The sequence below is a fragment of the Phoca vitulina genome, unplaced genomic scaffold (assembly GCF_004348235.1).
Source record: "Phoca vitulina isolate PV1807 unplaced genomic scaffold, GSC_HSeal_1.0 scaffold1, whole genome shotgun sequence".
Lineage (NCBI taxonomy): Eukaryota > Metazoa > Chordata > Mammalia > Carnivora > Phocidae > Phoca > Phoca vitulina.
The window spans coordinates 32,749,823-32,768,120 of record NW_022589704.1 but is presented as its reverse complement, the minus strand read 5'-3'; the positions used below and the strand labels follow the sequence as shown (position 1 = coordinate 32,768,120).

At 33.3% G+C, this 18,298-nt stretch overlaps 1 protein-coding gene across 1 annotated transcript in view; it reads left to right on the top strand.

Annotated features, from left to right (window-relative positions):
* The window catches only part of BMPR2 (bone morphogenetic protein receptor type 2), a 193,578-nt gene that overhangs the window by 146,089 nt on the left and 29,191 nt on the right, over positions 1–18,298 (top strand). Inside the window, exons 4-9 of the mRNA XM_032404519.1 lie at positions 5,199–5,309; positions 6,031–6,122; positions 8,403–8,633; positions 9,359–9,473; positions 13,384–13,544; positions 14,498–14,645. Of these exons, the coding sequence (XP_032260410.1) occupies positions 5,199–5,309; positions 6,031–6,122; positions 8,403–8,633; positions 9,359–9,473; positions 13,384–13,544; positions 14,498–14,645 (858 nt within the window). The remainder of the gene's footprint in view (positions 1–5,198; positions 5,310–6,030; positions 6,123–8,402; positions 8,634–9,358; positions 9,474–13,383; positions 13,545–14,497; positions 14,646–18,298) is intronic.

Below are 18,298 nucleotides of genomic sequence, written 5' to 3'. Positions count from 1 at the left end.
TGAGCCGAAGGCAGATGCTTAAGAACTGAGCCACCCAGGCACCCCAACAAAATTTTTTTTAAAAAAGACTAATAATCCTACTACTGTTTAGTTTATTTATAAGAGATACATCTAAAACATAAGGATACAGAAAGGTAAACAATAAATTGATGGGGAAAATATGCAAATATTAGCTATATTAGTATCAGATTAAATGGACTTTAAGGCGTCAAACATTACCAGAGACGAAGAGGGTCACATTATAATGACAGATATTCATTTTAACAGGAAGATAGAACAATTTAAAATTTGTATACAGCTAGTAATATATAGCTTTGAAATAAAAAATGGACACAACTAAAAGAATAAATTCTTAATTGTAATGGAAGATTTTAACACAACTTCCTAGTAATTGATAAGCAGTCAAAAATTTAATAAACAGAAGATTTGCCCTACTCAATGAACAGACAGAAGTTCACAAGCTTACTTTATTTTATTTTATTTTTTTTTAAAGATTTATTTATTTTTTTGACAGAGAGACACAGCGAGAGAGGGAACACAGGCAGGAGGAGTGGGAGAAGCAGGCTTCCCACAGAGCTTTTTTTAAAGCTTTTTTTTCACCAGCTTTTTTTAAAGGCAATGAAGTATAAACAACAGAAATTGGGGTCTTAAAGGATTCTTAATGATATAGGACAGTGTTAATTGAAAAGAACCAGACCACAAAGTTGGATATAGTAATTCCAATCTTGTTTAAAGTATTATATGTAGATTGGAAAAATACTTTATCTTTGATTTTAAACACTTTGACTAGGATGTACATCAGTAAGATTTTCTTTGCAGTTATCCCTGCTTGGGGTTCACTGATGGATGGATGTCTTTCATCAGTTTTGGAAAAGTCTTGTGCATTGTCTCTTTGAGTGTTTCTTCTACACTATTTCCTGTCTCTCCTTCTACTGTGATTCCAATTACATGTATATTAGGCCATTAGATATTGTCTCGTAGATACTATTTTTTCCTCTCTTTTTCTCTTTGTGATATAGTGTGGATAATTTCTGTTGATGTGTATTCAAATTTATTGATTCTTTTGTCATTGGTGTCTTTTCTGCTGATAATCACATCACAAGAATTCTTTAGGTCCCCTACCATACTTAATTTCTAACATTTCCATTTGGCTTTTCTCTAATTTCTCTCTCTCATTTGACATTTTCCATCTGTTCATTCATGTGTCCACTTTTTCCACTACTATTTTTTAAAGAATTTTTATCTATTTATTAGAGCATGTGAGCTGGGGGGAGGAGCAGAGGGAGAGGATGAAACAGACTCCCTGCTGAGGAGGGACCCATGTAAAAATGCAACCTTTCTAATTTGAAAATGGTAAAACTTTATATCTTTTTAAAAGAGATTTTATTTATTTGAAAGAGAGAGCGTGCAAGTTAGGGGGAAGGGCAGAGGGAGAGGGAGAAGCAGGCTCTCCACTGAGTAGGGAGCCTGATGTAGGGCTCAATCCCATGACCGTGGGATCATGACCTGAGCCAAAGGCAGATGCTTAACCGACTGAGCCACCCAGGTGCCCCAAAACTTTGTTTCATAGAACGTGTGAATTTTTTTGATCCAGTTAAAGATCTGCCTCACAATATGAAAAATATAAGTGTATTTTGTCTGTTCACATTGGTGGTAAAATTTGGGGCAATTTTTTTTTAAATGCTAACTGGATGAAATTGTATTTAATTCTATATCTTATCTTTTTAAAAAAAAAAAATAATAAAGCTTAGTGATTTCCTAAGCTTCCACCTTAGGAAACTAGAAAAAGAGGAGCAAATTAAATCCAAAATAAGCAGAATAAAAGTTAGATCAGAAGCAATTAAATTGAGGGACGCCTGGGTGGCTCAGTCGGTTAAGCATCTGCCTTCAGCTCAGGTCACAATTCCAGGGTCCTGGGATCGAGTCCCACATCGGGCTCCTTGCCCAGCAGGGAGCCTGCTTCTCCCTCTGCCTGCCGTTCCCCCTGCTTGTGCTCGCTGTCTCTCTCTCTGACAAATAAATAAAATCTTTTTTTTAAAAAGAAGCAATTAAATTGAAAACAGGAAATTAATAGAGAAAAAGAAACAAAACCAAAAGCTGTTTTTTTAAAAAAGATCAATAAAATTGATAAATATCTAACCAAGCAATCAAGAAAAAAGAAATGTTACTAATCAGAAATGAAAGAAAAGTCATCACTACAGATTACATGAGTATTAAAAGGGTAATAAAAGGGTATTATGAACAACTCTGTGCCCACAAGTTTCGTAACCAATTCTTAGAAGTACACAGATCTACTAAAACTCACACAGGGAGAAGTACACAATCTGAAGAGGCATTATCTATTAGAGAAATTTAATCAATAATTAACAACCTTCTAAAATAGAAAGCACCAGGCTCAGGTGGTTTACTGTTGAATTCTAGCAAACATTTAAAAAAGAAATGATACCAGTTCTCTAAATTGCTTTCAGAAAATAGAATGCTGTGAGGCCAGCATTACCCTCATCCCAAGACAATGGAAAGACGAGCCATACTAGGATGAAATATTGGCAAAACATATATCAAAGATTTGTATCCAAAATATACCAAGAACTGTTAACAGTAGAAAAACTTAACAGCCCAATTGAAAAGTGGGTGAAGGAGTTGAACAGATACCTCACCAAAGAAGATAGACAGATGATGGATAAGCATATGAAAGCATGCTCAATATCATATGTCACTAGAGTATTGCAAATTAAAACAGCAATGAGATATCTGTTTTAAAAAACCCATTAGGATGGCTAAAATCCAAAACATTGACAACACCTAATACTAGCAAGGATGTGGAGCAACAGGAGCTCCCATTCATTGCTGGTAGGAATGCAAAATGGTACAGCCAATTTGGAAGACAGTTTGATGATTTCTTATAAAGCTGAGCATAGGCTTACCATATAGCCCAACAATCCTGCTCCGTGGTATTTACCCAAATGAGTTGAAAACTTATGTCTACACGAAAATCTGTATACAAATGTTTATAGCAACTTTATTCATGCTGTCAAAATTGGAAGAAACCAAGGTGTCTTTCAGTAGGTGAGTGGATAAATGCTGGTACATCCATGCCATGGAATATCATTTGCTGATAAAAAGCAATGAACTATTCAGTCATGAAAAGACATGGGGACCTTATATGCATGTTGTTGAGTGAAAGAAGCTAGTCTGAAAAGGCTACATAGTGTATTATTTCAACTATATGACATTCTGGAAAAGGCAAAACTATAGACACAGTAAAAATATTGGTTGCCAGACAGTGGGAGGTGGAGTTGGGGAATGAATAGGTAGAGCACAGGACACTTTTAGGTTAGCAAAACTATTCTGTATGATACTGTAATGGTGAATACATGGCATTATGCATCTGTTAAAACCCATAGAACTATACAACACAAAGAGTGAAAGCTAATATAAACTATGGACTTTAGTTAATATATCAATAATGGTTCATCAGTTATAACAAATATAGTACACTGTATCAGTCTGCTCTAACAGCTATAGGGGAGGAAAAATAATTTTTCTTCTACCCTTCTAGGTTCTTGGCTGAGAGTGTCATGTCCCCTATACCCCCATAATAAAAAGACAGTGTAACAGGAGAAAAACAGGTTTAATAACATATACACTTCCTGCATACATGGGAGATGCCCAGGAAAACTGAGTAATTCCCTGAAATGGCCCAAGTCACCACCCCAAATACTATCTCCAGCTAAGCCAAAAGAAGGGGGTAGAGAGGAGGTTAAGGTAAGACCAGTTATGGTAGGTTTCTAGGAAAAGCACAGTAAACAAGTGTATGTTTGCTGTGCAGATTTAAGTCCATGTCTTCTCTATTGATAAATGTTGCTAGAGTTTTAATCATTCTCCTCTTCCTAGTACAGAGAGGGAGACACCTTACAAATGGAGATTTTCCTTATAAATATAAATGTTACAAAAAAAGAAGCTCTACTTGTTTTTCAGAGCTTCTTCTTTGTCTGGTGTTTCTTAAAAATAACCAGCTCAAGATAGTCATGCCAAAGAAGCTTATTTTGGGGTGCTGTATTCTGCTACCCTTCACTGCCACAACAAAATAGAATCGACCGTGTGGCTTAAACAACAGAAATTTATTTTCTCATAATCCTAGAGGCTGGAAGTCCAAGATTAGGGTGCCAGCATGGTTGGGTTGGGTTGGGTTGAGAAGTCTCTTCCTGGCTTGCAGATGGCTGCCTTCTCACTGTTTCCTCACATAGTAGAGACAGAGAGAAAGCAAGCCCTCTGACAGCTCTTCCTATAAAGGCACTAATCCTATCATGAAGTCCCCACTCCCGCGGCCTCATCTAAAAAACCTCATCCCAAAGGACCCATCTCCGAAAATCATCACATTGTGAGTTAATGCTTCAGCATATGAATTTTAAGGGATCACAGTTCAGTCCATAGTACATTTTGTTTATTCATTCATCAGTTTATGAACATTCATGTTGTTTCCACTTTGGGTTATTGTAATTAGTGGTGCCATGAAAATTCCTGTAGAAGTGTTTGTTTGAACACTTGTTTTCAATTCTTTGGGGTATATGCCTAGGAGTGGAATTGCTAGGTCTTATGGTAATTCTGTGTTTAATGTTTTGAGGAACTTCCAGAATGTTTTCTATTACATTTAATTATAATTCAAATTATAATTTTTTAATTGTAGCCATCCTAGTGTATGTGACTTGATATCTCATGGTAAAATGAGTTTTTATATGTAGCTTTCTTCCTGTAACTTATTTTGTATGTTAGAAGTAGGTACAATTATCATTATGTTGGTCTATTAAAATCCAATAAATGTACTGCAGAAAAGTCAAATAATTTGCTAAATACCACTGAGAGAGTGGTATTGAATCAAGATTTAAAACCAAATGTGGTTCCAAAGACTGTTCTCTTAAATATTCTATTATTCTACCTATGCTGTTCCATGATATAGTTGATATTTCAATAATAAGTACAACCAACAGGCGTTTCAGTGTTGTAAATCTATATAAGATCATTTGTATGATTAAAAATATATAATTTGCAATTATCACAGATTTATTATTAATTTTTCTTTAATTTTCTTTGATGCAAAAACATTGCTGATTTGACTATATATTGATACAGCCTTTCTGTCAGTATTTAACAAAATACTGAAAAAAGATGACTATGTTTTTAAATTTGTTTTATTTTAGGTCCACCTCATTCATTTAACCGAGATGAGACAATAATCATTGCTTTGGCATCAGTCTCTGTATTAGCTGTTTTGATAGTTGCCTTATGCTTCGGATACAGGATGCTGACAGGTAAAAATATTACCTTTTTTTATTGTTTATTAAATATACCATTTAATCGGAATCAGTTTTCTCCTTTTTAAAAATCTCTGTGCTCCCATCCTTCTCTCTTAACAAACTTTTTTCCTAGTTTTTATGAAAAGTTTCAAAAATATCCAAAATACCTCTCACCCAGCTTAAATGATTATCGTATCTATATATCACCCATAGCCCTGCTCACCACATCCTTCTGTGGTAGTGGGTTATTTTGGAGTAAATCACATTATATCATTTATCTGTAAAAAAACTTTTAGTATTATCTCTGAAATATAAGGACTTAAAATATATATAGCCACAATACCATTTTCACATCTAAAAAAATAAATAAATAATTCTTTAATATCATTAACTGTCCAGTCAGTTCTACTGAACTTTAGGTTTGATGAGCTTTTTAGGAAATCAGTACCCATTCATTTGAATAACTTTAATAAAACCTTTAATGTTTCTGCAATATTTTAAACAAGGTCTGTTGGAACTGTCTCCCAAAATTCAGCTTTAATATTATTATTCATCATTCATCTTCATTTATAGATGATTCTTGGTTTAGTAAATAGTTTTACTCTTGGTGACGTTGGGCATAAATCTTGCTGCCTACCCTATAGTAGCTCTTCTTTTTAACTTAAATATAATACAAAGTGTAATAAAGATCTTCATTTTAAGAGAACCATACATTAGTAACTTCTTATTCTTATAGGAGACCGTAAACAAGGTCTTCACAGTATGAACATGATGGAGGCAGCAGCATCAGAACCCTCTCTTGACCTAGATAATCTGAAACTGTTGGAGGTAAGATTGCTCTTAGATATTACGGGCTGTCCTTTCTGCTGTCATAGTATATCTGAGACAGTAACTTTATTCACTCACTACATCATTCATCCATTTATTCCACTAACATTTATTAACTATCATTTTGGTGCCAAGGCCTATTCTAAGCACTGAGAACATAGGTGAACAGTCCAGATAGTCCCCTTGAGGCTTATATTCTTTTTTTTTTTTTTTTTAGATTTATTTATTTATTTGAGAAAGAGAGAGAGAGCAGAGGGAGGGGCAGAGGGAAAGGAGAGAAAGAATCTCTAGCAGACTCTCGCTGAGCGCAGAGCCCCATGCACTGTGGGGCTCCATCCTAGGACCCTGAGATTATGACCTAAGCAGAAATCAAGAGTCAGCCAGCCGCTTAACTGACTGAGCCACCCAGGCTCCCCTTGAGGTTTATATTCTAATGGGAAAAGAGTCTACAAACAGGTTAAACAAATAAATGTATATTATTTCTAGTTGTAGTAGTAAGTGCTATAGAGAAAAGTGAAGCAGATAAGAAGAAAAATATGGAAATGGAGTTAGTAAAGAGGATATATTTAGAAAGGAGACGATCTTTGAGTACATACTGCAACAATATGGGAATAAAGACATGAAATTCTGAGAAGAATGTGCTTTCAAGCAATCCATAGTATATGCCTAATGAGTATTTCTTGTCTGTGCATATATTTTGTATTTTTATAGGTACATACAACTGTTATATATTATGTTGAATTTAATTTTCATTTGGTAATATCTCAGAACCTATGTTAAAGTCTTACCATGATGAATATTTTTATGATTTTTACTAGAATAAGTAAACTATGATCCCCAAACTAGAGACTGTTATAAATAGTAAATATGGTAGATTTGATTATATAAAATATTTTAGGAACCTTCTGTTTAGGAGAAAAATACAATACACAAAGTTAAAAGGTTCAAAAAAGCATTTCAGCACATGAAAAGGAATTGTTCAAGAGCTGGTATAAATCAATAGAAGAAACAATCCATAAAAAATGGACAAAAAACATGAAGTGCCAATTCACAAAGGAATTAAATGTAGCTTTTAAATGTGTAATAAGATGTCCAATTTACTAAATTGAAAAAAATACTAATTAAAACCTTAGGACTGAGTAAAACACTCCCAAACATTGCTGATTAACTATATATTGATACAACCTTTCTAAAGGGCATTTTATCTGTGAAATTTTAACCTAGAAATAGTGAGTGAAATATAATGAAAATCCTTAAGTAAATGATGGTTAAATCCTTAACCTGTTCAGTAAAGTGAAAGAAATCTCCATAAGCCAAAAATGAAGAGAATGGGTTGCATTTTGCTGATTTTATTTTTTTATTGGTCCTGGATATTAAGAATGTTATATTGTGGATACCCTGTGTTCTGTTAGGCTTTTCTAAAGTGTGTTTGTTTCCATTGTTTGTTTTAATAGGCAGTTAACTTGGTTGGATATGCTGCCAACTCCTCTCTTAGGCAGAAGCTCAAATCTCAGTGCAGTTGTTTCATCTTCAGCTAAAATTGGTCTCATGTATTCATTGGGTTTCTCCCTCTGTCACTCTCTTTTGTGGGATTCTCCCCTCACTTTCCAGAATCTGTGGTTGCCCTTAATTCTGTCCTCTGGTTCCTAGGGCCAGAAAAATTAGGATTTTCTATTACAGTTCTAGCTCCACTGCAGAGTGTTCATTTCAGCCTGCTCTCAGGCTAAAAGCTATAAAAATGGGTAGTTCACCCTATGGCATTCCTTTCTAAGTGTTGACTCCCAGAATCTACTTCCTTTTGTTCATTCTGTAGCACTTTTAGATTTCTTTTTAAAATTTTGTTCAGGGGCTCCTGGGTGGCTCAGTCGGTTAAGTGTCTGCCTTCAGCTCAGGTCATGATCCCAGGGTCCTGGGATTGAGCCCCATGTTGGGCTCCCTGCTCAGCATGGAATCTGCTGGTCCCTCTCCTTCTGCCCCTCCCTCTACTCGTGCTCCTATTCTCTCTCTCTCTCTCAAATAAATAAAATCTTTTTAAAAAATTAAAATTAAATGAAATTTTGTTCAGAGTTCATAGTTGTTATCTGTAGGAGGGCTGGGTCTGGTAGGAGCTTCCTGAGCCATATGAGATATGGAATTTATTAGTTTCTTGACAATGGAGTAATTTAAACTATAAGCAATAGAGAGCTATGGTCTACATTTGGATTTATACTTTTCTAGAAAGTTTGATTTTTCAGTTGTGATATGAATTAATATCTTGCTTTCTTCAAAACAAATTTACAGCTGATTGGCCGGGGTCGATATGGAGCAGTATATAAAGGTTCCTTAGATGAGCGTCCAGTTGCTGTAAAAGTTTTTTCCTTTGCAAACCGTCAGAATTTTATCAATGAGAAGAACATTTACAGAGTGCCTTTGATGGAACATGACAACATTGCTCGCTTTATAGTTGGAGATGAGAGAGTTACTGCAGATGGACGCATGGAGTATTTGCTTGTGATGGAGTATTATCCCAATGTAAGTTCTTTATAAAAATTACAGTGACATTTACACTAGCTGTCAATCAGATTTTTAGGACTGCTTGTTCTGTAAAGCATTGGTGGTTTGCAACTCGTTATTAATGGTCTGCAGTGAGATAAGGATCTCACATCAGAATGTGAATCAACTAAGTCACCAGTTAACTGTTTAGTTCATCTGTCTGTCTGTCTGTCTGTCTCTTTCTCCCTCTCAGCAAGACTTTCTTGATGAAGGAAACAGTGTTTTGATTGACATTCATTCTGGTGCAAGCTCCTTATCCCTGTCTGGTTATAAATAGTTTGTAAATGAGCACCTTGAGTATCACTGACACATATATATTTATGAAAGTTTCTGTTTTGTACTTGTAAAACAAAAAAATAGAATTTGTATTTATACTGGTAAGAGATACATTATGAAGAAAGAGTCTAAAAGACTATTCTATCTTAATTTGATCAATGGAGCATTTAATATGAAATAGTCATTTATATTTTTTAATATTGGAGAAATTAAAATTAATAATGTTTAAATTATCCTTTTCATCCTCTCCTCCCCTCTCTACTCACAGAAATGTCTCTTTTGAGATTTTGAAGTGTCATAGTTCATTAGATCTTCATGGAATCCTAACCTCCTTAAATACTTTATAAGGCTGCGGCTAATTTATCTCCTCATGTACAAGTACATTAATTCCATTTTTTTGGTATGTGTTTATTTTTTCCTTTATATAGGGATCTCTGTGCAAGTATTTGAGTCTCCATACAAGTGATTGGGTCAGCTCTTGCCGTCTGGCTCATTCTGTGACTAGGGGACTGGCTTATCTTCATACAGAATTGCCACGAGGAGGTAAGACAATGAATAGAAGATGAATGACACCCATATGGGGTCAAAATTCACAAAGGGAAATTTTATTCATATCTTCAAACTAAGTATATTTTATTTAATAGCAGATTTATTATTAACCAGTTGTTTGAAAGATCTGGCATGATGAAATGGATTTGAAATGTAATAAGAATAGGAAAAAGAACTTAAAGACTCTAGAGAGGTCATGGATCTCATTGAGATTTTTATTAAAGCTCTGAACACCTTCTCTGTAAAGATACATGTATGGTACACTTTTAAGAATGTTCTTTTGATTTTAGTGGTTCACAGACTCTTTAAAGTCCATCTGTGGACTTAGGTTAAAAACCTCTATATACTACATTTCCTTGCATTTATTTGCTTATTTAAATGAAATACAGTGCATTGCCAATTCTTTACTTTTAACATCATATGAATCTTTATTCTGTGGTTGGTTGGTCTTAAGTATAAAACCTATGTGTATCTTTTTATAATTCAGTGTTTCTCTTAGCTAGAATTAGTTTGGTCAAATCTGTCAGGGGAAAATAATAACAGGCTTTAATAAGAATGAAAATTTTTTTTTCTCATGTAAGAATTTAGAGAGAGATGGTCTAAGATTGGTTTGGTAGCACCATGGTATTATTGGAGCCTTATTATTATCTCCTCCATCATTCTTTATGTATGGCTTACATTTTCAAAGTCACCTCATTGTCCATCATGCTATATATCTGCTAATCAGTATACTTTATTTTCCAGAACTTGGTTCACACTTAACTACCACACTTATCTGCAAGAGATACTGAAAATATAGTTGTTGTTGTTGTTGTTATTGTTGTTGTTTTTAAGCTGGATGTGTTGCTGTCTCAAATAATATTGGATTCTGTTACTGAATAGAAAGAGGGTGATGCATGGTGGGGATTTCATAACTTTGTGGTTGTGTTCTTTGCCATAACTACAGTTTTCTTTAGCATCTATGTGCATTTTTGCTAGTTGTTCAAAGAATCTCTTTAATACTTTTACTTTCTTACTTTGTTTCAAAATACACCTCACATCACAGGCTGGTCTAAATTAGCTTTGCTTCAAAAATCAGTCTTTGTGCTTTCTCAAGCTTTCATCCCTTGTGGGATTTTCTTGTCATACTATAGCCCAGAATATTGTTTTTCCAGTTTCTCTGACCTCTGTAGATAAGAGAATCGTTAATATATCAATTTCTTAGATCTTTGTTCCATTGTGTAATAGCATGGATCATCTTTTCTAGCTACTGATTCATATATAAATAATTTCTCCTGAATAATTTATCACTTCATTTATCTTGACATCTTGCTTTTCCTGAATACAGAATTGACCAATGTTATTGCCTATGTCAGCAATTTGATGCACTTATTCTAGTGCTTTAGCACATTAACAATTTGGACTGTGTTTCCTTATTCTTAAATATTATTATAATTCATTTAAAGAGCTGGCTTGGCACAGAATTTAAAATACCATCCTAATCCTCCTTTTCAAGACTTGCATGATTTAGCAAGGTTTCAAGTCAAACATTGGCTGAAAAGAATGATTGCCATCAAATAAGAGTTGTATTTAATGTAGATGTTACTCTCAATATTACCTAATATTATCATTTAAACTAGTTAACCTTTTTTTAAAACTAAGTATATATATATGCTATTGCAAAAACATAAGTATATTTGATTTTTAAAATATTGGAAATACGCTATATTATTTCAAAACATTTAAAGTGTTATTTCACTTTTTTTTCAGAGAATCCTATTTTTCCCAGTATCTTTAGATGTAACTTCACTGTTTGGCATAGAAATTTCATAGTAAGGAATAATACTATTATTATTTATTCAGCTGTTTTTTGCTTCAGAATAAATAAGGATGAGTTGAACCTATTTATTTATTTGTAATTGTCTTTCTTAATGAATTTTTTTCTGAGAATGTCAATGAAACTTGGTACCGTACTCCCCCCAGAAAAATCTAACAAAGATCACTCAAATATAAACAGAAGGTTATTATTAACTACGTACATCCTTCCAGATCCTTTCTGTGTGTGTGTGTTTGTGTGTGTGTGTGTAAATATCCACAGAGAAACTATTTTTTGTTCAGGTTTTATTTTTTAATAATTGAAATAATATTATGTCCTGCCTAGTACAGTGCTGCTGCCCAGGGCAAAATCATTGTATGTTTTGCTCCTTTCTCTTTACCCCCTACCCCCAAATAAGAAGGATTAAAAGGTATACTGAGGAGAACTTTAAAGGGAAAAGTCTCTCAAAGGGCAGTCTGTAGTTCTACCTCTTGAATTGGTGATAAATCCTAATCTTACTTCCTTTCTTCCTTCTCTTCTCTCCCTTACCTCTTTTGCTCCCCTGCTCCATTTCTTTTATTTTTTTTTTTTCCTTCATTATATAGAAGAAAGTACTACCCTGTTTTCCTCTCTGGCTGTCTCACCCACTCGTTCATTGCCCGTTCCCCCCATTATTTGCCTGGTTTCCCTAAGTATGAGATCTTTTAGTTTAAGTATTGATTTGGGATTAATATACAAATATTTTCCAAATATAGAAACATTTTTATATCTCTATAAATTTCTTATATAAATATCACCTCAAGATTGTACCATATATACTAGTATTGTGGTTTTATGCAGAATAAGAAATGCAGCTCTTTTAGGGGTTGAGCGAACCATGTTAGTACAAGCTTTAGAAAGCTGGACCATGAACTGAAAGGTGAGAAAATGAGCAGGAAAGATCAATGGTAACTACCATTTTTTAGATCAATGGTAACTTCTATTTTTTCCTCCAGTTGTTCTGTGTGCTCTGTTTTTTTGTTTTTTTTTTTTAATATGAAAGGAATCATTATCCTCTTTTTAAAAAGTTTCATTGCTGGTAAAATTGCAGTCTAATTTTCATTAATGAGAGTAATGACTAAATGCTGAGCCTATTTGTGCCTAAGTATAAATACTCAATAAACTTATCATTGACTTTGTTCTGATTGCTCCGTTTCTTTGTATACCTAGAGAGTTATTTTAAATTTCAGAAATTATGGTATAGAATTTTTTTTTTCAATTCAAGAGCTATAGTTTTGCTTAATAATATTTATATAAGGTTTCCTTATAGAGAGGAAAAAATATATTATGCTTTTAATGAGGCAGCTTAGGTTAGATACATTCTTTCAGTCAGCAAGCATTTATTGTGTGCCAACCCTTTTGAATCCAGGTAAAACATACTCTCTTTCTGCCTTCATGGAGCATATAGTCTAGTGATAATAGAATGAGTATAATAGTGTTTTGCTTCTCTGTAAAATCAGAAAACAGGTTTTCATATCTTGCTGAGAGATAGCAGCTCCTCTACTCATTCTCCAAGTCCATTGTAAAATTATTCCTAGTTTGATTTGAAGAACTGAGGTGGGCTTAGAGACAGGGCTAAACCTGAGGGCAGAACTGGGATGTTCCATCATAGGTTTGATCTGTTAAGTCATAGGACATATGTATACAGATTTTGGAGCCATCTCAGTTTTTCAATGATACTTATTTTAGACAAGCTGACTTTTTTTATTTTTTATACTAAATATTTCTTTCTGTATTGCCTCCTTTTGCTACCCTAGAAATGAAGGAAAAAAAAAAACAAGTGTGTGTTAAAATTAGAAGCAATAGCATGTTGGCTGTTAGATTTCAGCTAATTATTTAAAGCTTAATTATACATGCAACAGTAGTTTACGTTATAAAATACAGTGAAAATAGTTAACGATTGTGAGTTGAAAACTTTGCTTTCTTGTTTCCTTTTTTGTTATTAGAAAATTAATGGGCAGAAAAATAATACAGTCATCTATATTTATGTAGTCCCTATTACCTGCATGCTTACTTTATGTCCAAGAGTGCTATTTAAACATTAATAAATATTTGAAATTATCTAAACAGATCATTATAAACCTGCAATTTCCCATCGAGATTTAAACAGCAGAAATGTCCTGGTGAAAAATGATGGAACCTGTGTTATTAGTGACTTTGGATTGTCCATGAGGCTGACTGGAAATAGACTGGTACGCCCAGGGGAAGAAGATAATGCAGCCATAAGTGAGGTGAGTATATACAAAAGGTATCACTCTGACATACCATGAGAACATAATGAATTGCATTAAAAAAATCAACACAGGACAATTATCCTTATATGCTACCAATGTAGCATATTAAGAATTACAAAATTAAAAAATATAAAAGACCTTACATGAAGTTTATCAGTTCTTTATGGAAATCACTGCCACACCAACTCATTTTTGACAAGCATTGGGAGGAAGTGTGTAGGAACTGACTTTTGAAGCAAGAGTAAAATTGCCAAGTTTGAGATAGGACAGTCACCTTCTGATAATCACTATTAAAATGTGAAACACATCCTTCCTAACCTTTTTCTCTGCATCCACATAATATGTCTCTCTCTCTCTCTCTCTCTCTCTCTGTGTATGTGTGTGTGTATATATATATATATTTTTTTTTTTTTTTTAATTTTTTAAGGGCTTGCCTCAGTGGCTCATTCGGTTCAAGGTCCGACTCTTGATTTTGGCTCAGGTCATGATCTCATGATTGTGAGATTGACCCCCACCTTGGGCTCTATGGTCAACATGGAGTCTGCTTGAGATTTTCTGTCTTCCTCTCCCTCTCCCGCTCTCTTTCTCCTTAAATAAATAAATAAAATCTTTAACATTTAAAAAAATTTTTTTTTAATATTAAATGGTGTATATTGTTGTATAGTTTTCTCATTGTGTCTTAGAAATGTTTCTGCATTGACATACATAGGATGGTCTAGCTCATTCTTTTTGATTGATGAATAGTATTCAATAGGATGGACTTACCACAGTTTAATTATTCAAGAAGGGCATTTTATAGATAAAAAATTTGGTATAGAAGGTTTCAGTAACATGCTTAGGGTCAAATAACATATCATTGACATGAAATTTATGTATAACTTCTGGTCTAATATATGCCTTTCAGAATATGCTACATTCTGTTTCTGAAAAATATCACTCTAATTTAATAGGTTGGCACAATCAGATATATGGCACCAGAAGTTCTAGAAGGAGCTGTGAACCTGAGGGACTGTGAATCAGCTTTGAAACAAGTGGACATGTACGCACTTGGGCTCATTTATTGGGAGATATTTATGAGATGTACAGACCTCTTCCCAGGTAAGAGAATTGCTATCAAAAATTGATATATGTTTTGAAGTGAAGCAGTAATATCTTCTTTTTCTATCTATATTAAATAAGTCAACTTTTGTGTGTTTTTACTTTCATTTAAACCTTTAGTTCATTGCCATCTAGTGTTCAGAAACATTATTAGCAGAAGGATGTCAATCAGGAAAAACTTTTTAAAATGACTCCAAGTTTTGCATCTGAGTGCAGTTTAATTAATTGCTCATAATAGCTTATCTGTGTTTAGTTTGGTCTCTGATTGCTTTAACGGTCATCGTTGTCCTTATGCATCCTCTGAACATTTGATAAGCTACACTTAAAATATTTCCTCAGTTGACCCAAGTAAGAGATTAGAAACAATGAATTAACCATTAGAACACTTTTTTCTTTCTTTTTCCTTTATTTTTTTCATTCTCCATTCTTGACTTCCTGCTTTCCTCCTTTTCTTTCAATGAAAGAACACTCATAATATGAATGTTTGTTTGAGGCTTACTTGAATTAGCCAAATGAGTTTATAGTTTTTTTGTTAGGATTATATTACTGTCATTATTGTCCTATAAAAACTTAAACTATCAATATGTGCATTACATTCTTCTAGATGATGTACAAAATGATTTGATATATATGGCTTCTACCTTATAGGAATAACACCATTAAAAGCATAGAAAAAGGAAAAACAGTCAGTTGAATCAGCATTAGACAAATTATGAAATGGAACTATTAAATAAAAACAAAGATTAGTGGTAGGGTTGAATTTTTTGCTTTAGAAACAGTAAGCATTTAACAGTAGTTATAATTCTAAAAATAAAATAAGTTAATTATTTAGATTGACTATAGGTCAATCAGTTATTATTTAGAAGTATATTTCCTAGTTAATTGTAAGTACAAAGTACTCAATTAAGGTATTTTTCTGGACATAGCAGAATTGCAGTAGTATCACACATATTATTGGAACTTTTGAAACTTTTTATTTCTATTATTGGAATTTTGGCCAGAGATTTTTTTTAATATATCCTAATCCAGAATTTTATTTTTTAGAAGCATGTCTGACTAAAATGATTCTTATTACCAGCATTAGTATACTGCCATCAGCAACATTTTTTTGGACAACTACTGCATTCAAAGAATAACTATTGCTTTTGGTCTGATAAATAATAAAGAGCAATATCAAGTGTTTGAAAAAGGAAAAGCAGGGTGCCTGGGTGGCACAGTTGGTATACCTCCAAATGCAGTATAATTCTTGGTTTTGGCTCAGGTCGTGATCTCAGAGTCCTGAGATTGAGCCCCACATGGGACTTAATGCTCAGCGTGGAGTCTACTTGAAGATTCTCTCCCTCTGCCCCTCCCCCATGCTCTCTCTCTCTCTCTCAAATAAATCTTAAAAAAGAAGAAAAAAGAAAAGGGAAAGGCAATTCAATCTTATTTGTAGATTATTTTAGCAGATGTATAGGATAAATTGAGATTGAAAGAATTAGAGGCAGTTTAAAAAGGGAAAAGACAGGTGCCTGGCTGACTCAATCAATAGAGCATGTGACTCTTGACCTCTGGGTTGGGGCCATGAGTTCGAGCCCCATTTTGGCGGTGGAGATTACTTAAAAAAAAAATAGTTAAAAAAATAGGAAAAAGAAATAAGGTGTTACTATTTAATGGATACATAGTTTCTGTCTGGGAAGATGTAAAAAGTTCTAGAGATGGGTAGTAGTGATGGTTGCACAACATTATTAATGTACTTATTGCCACAGGACTGACTATATGCTTAAAAATTGTTAAAATGGTAAATTTTGTGTATATTTAACCACAATGAAAATAAAAATAAAGGAGAAAAACAAGAGTTGCAGTAAGAGATCCTATAATCTTGGATATGGAAATTGGCAAGAAGAGGCACATGTAAGAAAATATAGAGGAGAAATCTTTGGTTCTACTTAGCTATTAGAAGAAAATCTAAGGATTTGAGAAATATTCAGAGATCAAAGAAATAGGGTGGCAGCCAGGAACTTAGGAGAAAATATTTATTATATGGAAAGGTGAATTAATTATGGAGACTTTTGGATGGGGTATTGAGGGACAACTGAAGAAATTTAAAAAAAAATTTTTTTTTAATTATCTATCCATAGATGGTAAATGGGAACTTATGAGTGAATGCTCTCTCCTAAGAGAACAAATTAAGAGTGCAAAAAATTGGGGAATAAAGACTGCATATTGGGGGACCTCCCTGTACCAGTAGGTTAGTTAAGAAGACCATTGGTCAGAAAAATAGTGAGAAAACTAAGAAATCATAGTATCTTGGAAGTCGATGTTAGAAAATGTTAAGAACCCAGATTGATAGCAGTAGATGTAATATGAAGTCAAAAGGAAATAGAACTGAGAAATGATCTTTGAATTTGAATCGGAGGAGGTTATTAGTATTCTTAGAAGAGATTCTGTGGAATAGAGAAGACAGCAATATTACAGAGTATGGGAAGGAAAAGTATTAAGACAGCACAGGAATAAGATTTAGGGTACTCTTAAAAATTTTAACAATGAAATGGGGGGAGAAGTTGAATAAAAAGGTTCCCATAAACATATTAATAAACATAGAATAGCATGTTATAATGATACAATTCTTGGAAAACATTTCTTCAAACTTGTATATCTCCAAATGCAGTACATGCTTTATTATTAAATGTAGACATTACGTTATGTAGACTGACTCTCTGTAAAGTATTTGCAGAATAAATGAATTAGGTGTCTGTATTACAAAAAATTGAAATGCTGCAATATTCATATAAAGGAGGAATATGGAAGGAAGAAAGAAAATAGGAAAGCAAGAGAAAGAAAAAGAAAAAAGAGAACAAGCATAATTTAAGAAGGGAACTAGAAAGTTCCTAACTGCTTAGAGACATAATTAACAAATAGCAAATGAGGTTTGAAGCAGGGAATGGTATCTGATATTCTTAGACATTTTATTTATTTTGGACAGTTTGAAAGAAAGTAGGATTATAAAACTTCCCTTGAGCAATCCAATGATTATAATAAAGTTTTAAGGAAATCCAGTTAAGACTAATAGAATTCATGATGATGATATCATTAACATTAATCTTTGTGTCCCTAATGCCTAATACTAAGCGCTAAACAAGTATCTATTGAAAAATTAGATTTAGAGCCATGAAGATTTATTAGAAAATTGACAGTTCTTAATGTCATTTCATTCACAAAATAAGATTGTACATTAGTTTTATTTAGCAGGTTTTCTAATTATATTTTAGACCTGATTAAAACAAATAAGTAAAATTGTGAATTTTTAATTATCCTGAACGAGTATTCGGAAAAAAAAACCTAATAAATAGCACTTGGAAGATATCTATATGTGTTGTGTTTATGTCTCAGAGACAGATAAGATATACTAGATACTAAATATCTTACAGTTCACAGATATTATGGGTTGAGGTTTTATCAAATGAGGTTTCATGAATGAAAGTGATACACTAACTAGCAGGATTGAATCTTTCAATTTTGTCTTTCAAGTTCAATATTAATGGCGATTGTCAACAATAAGTATCTGCTTAAATGTTTAAAGTATGTGAACATATCACTTGTTTAGATAGTGTAATATTCCAAAATTTTGGGGTTGTACTGCATAAATTATAGAATTAATCTTTGTAATTTAA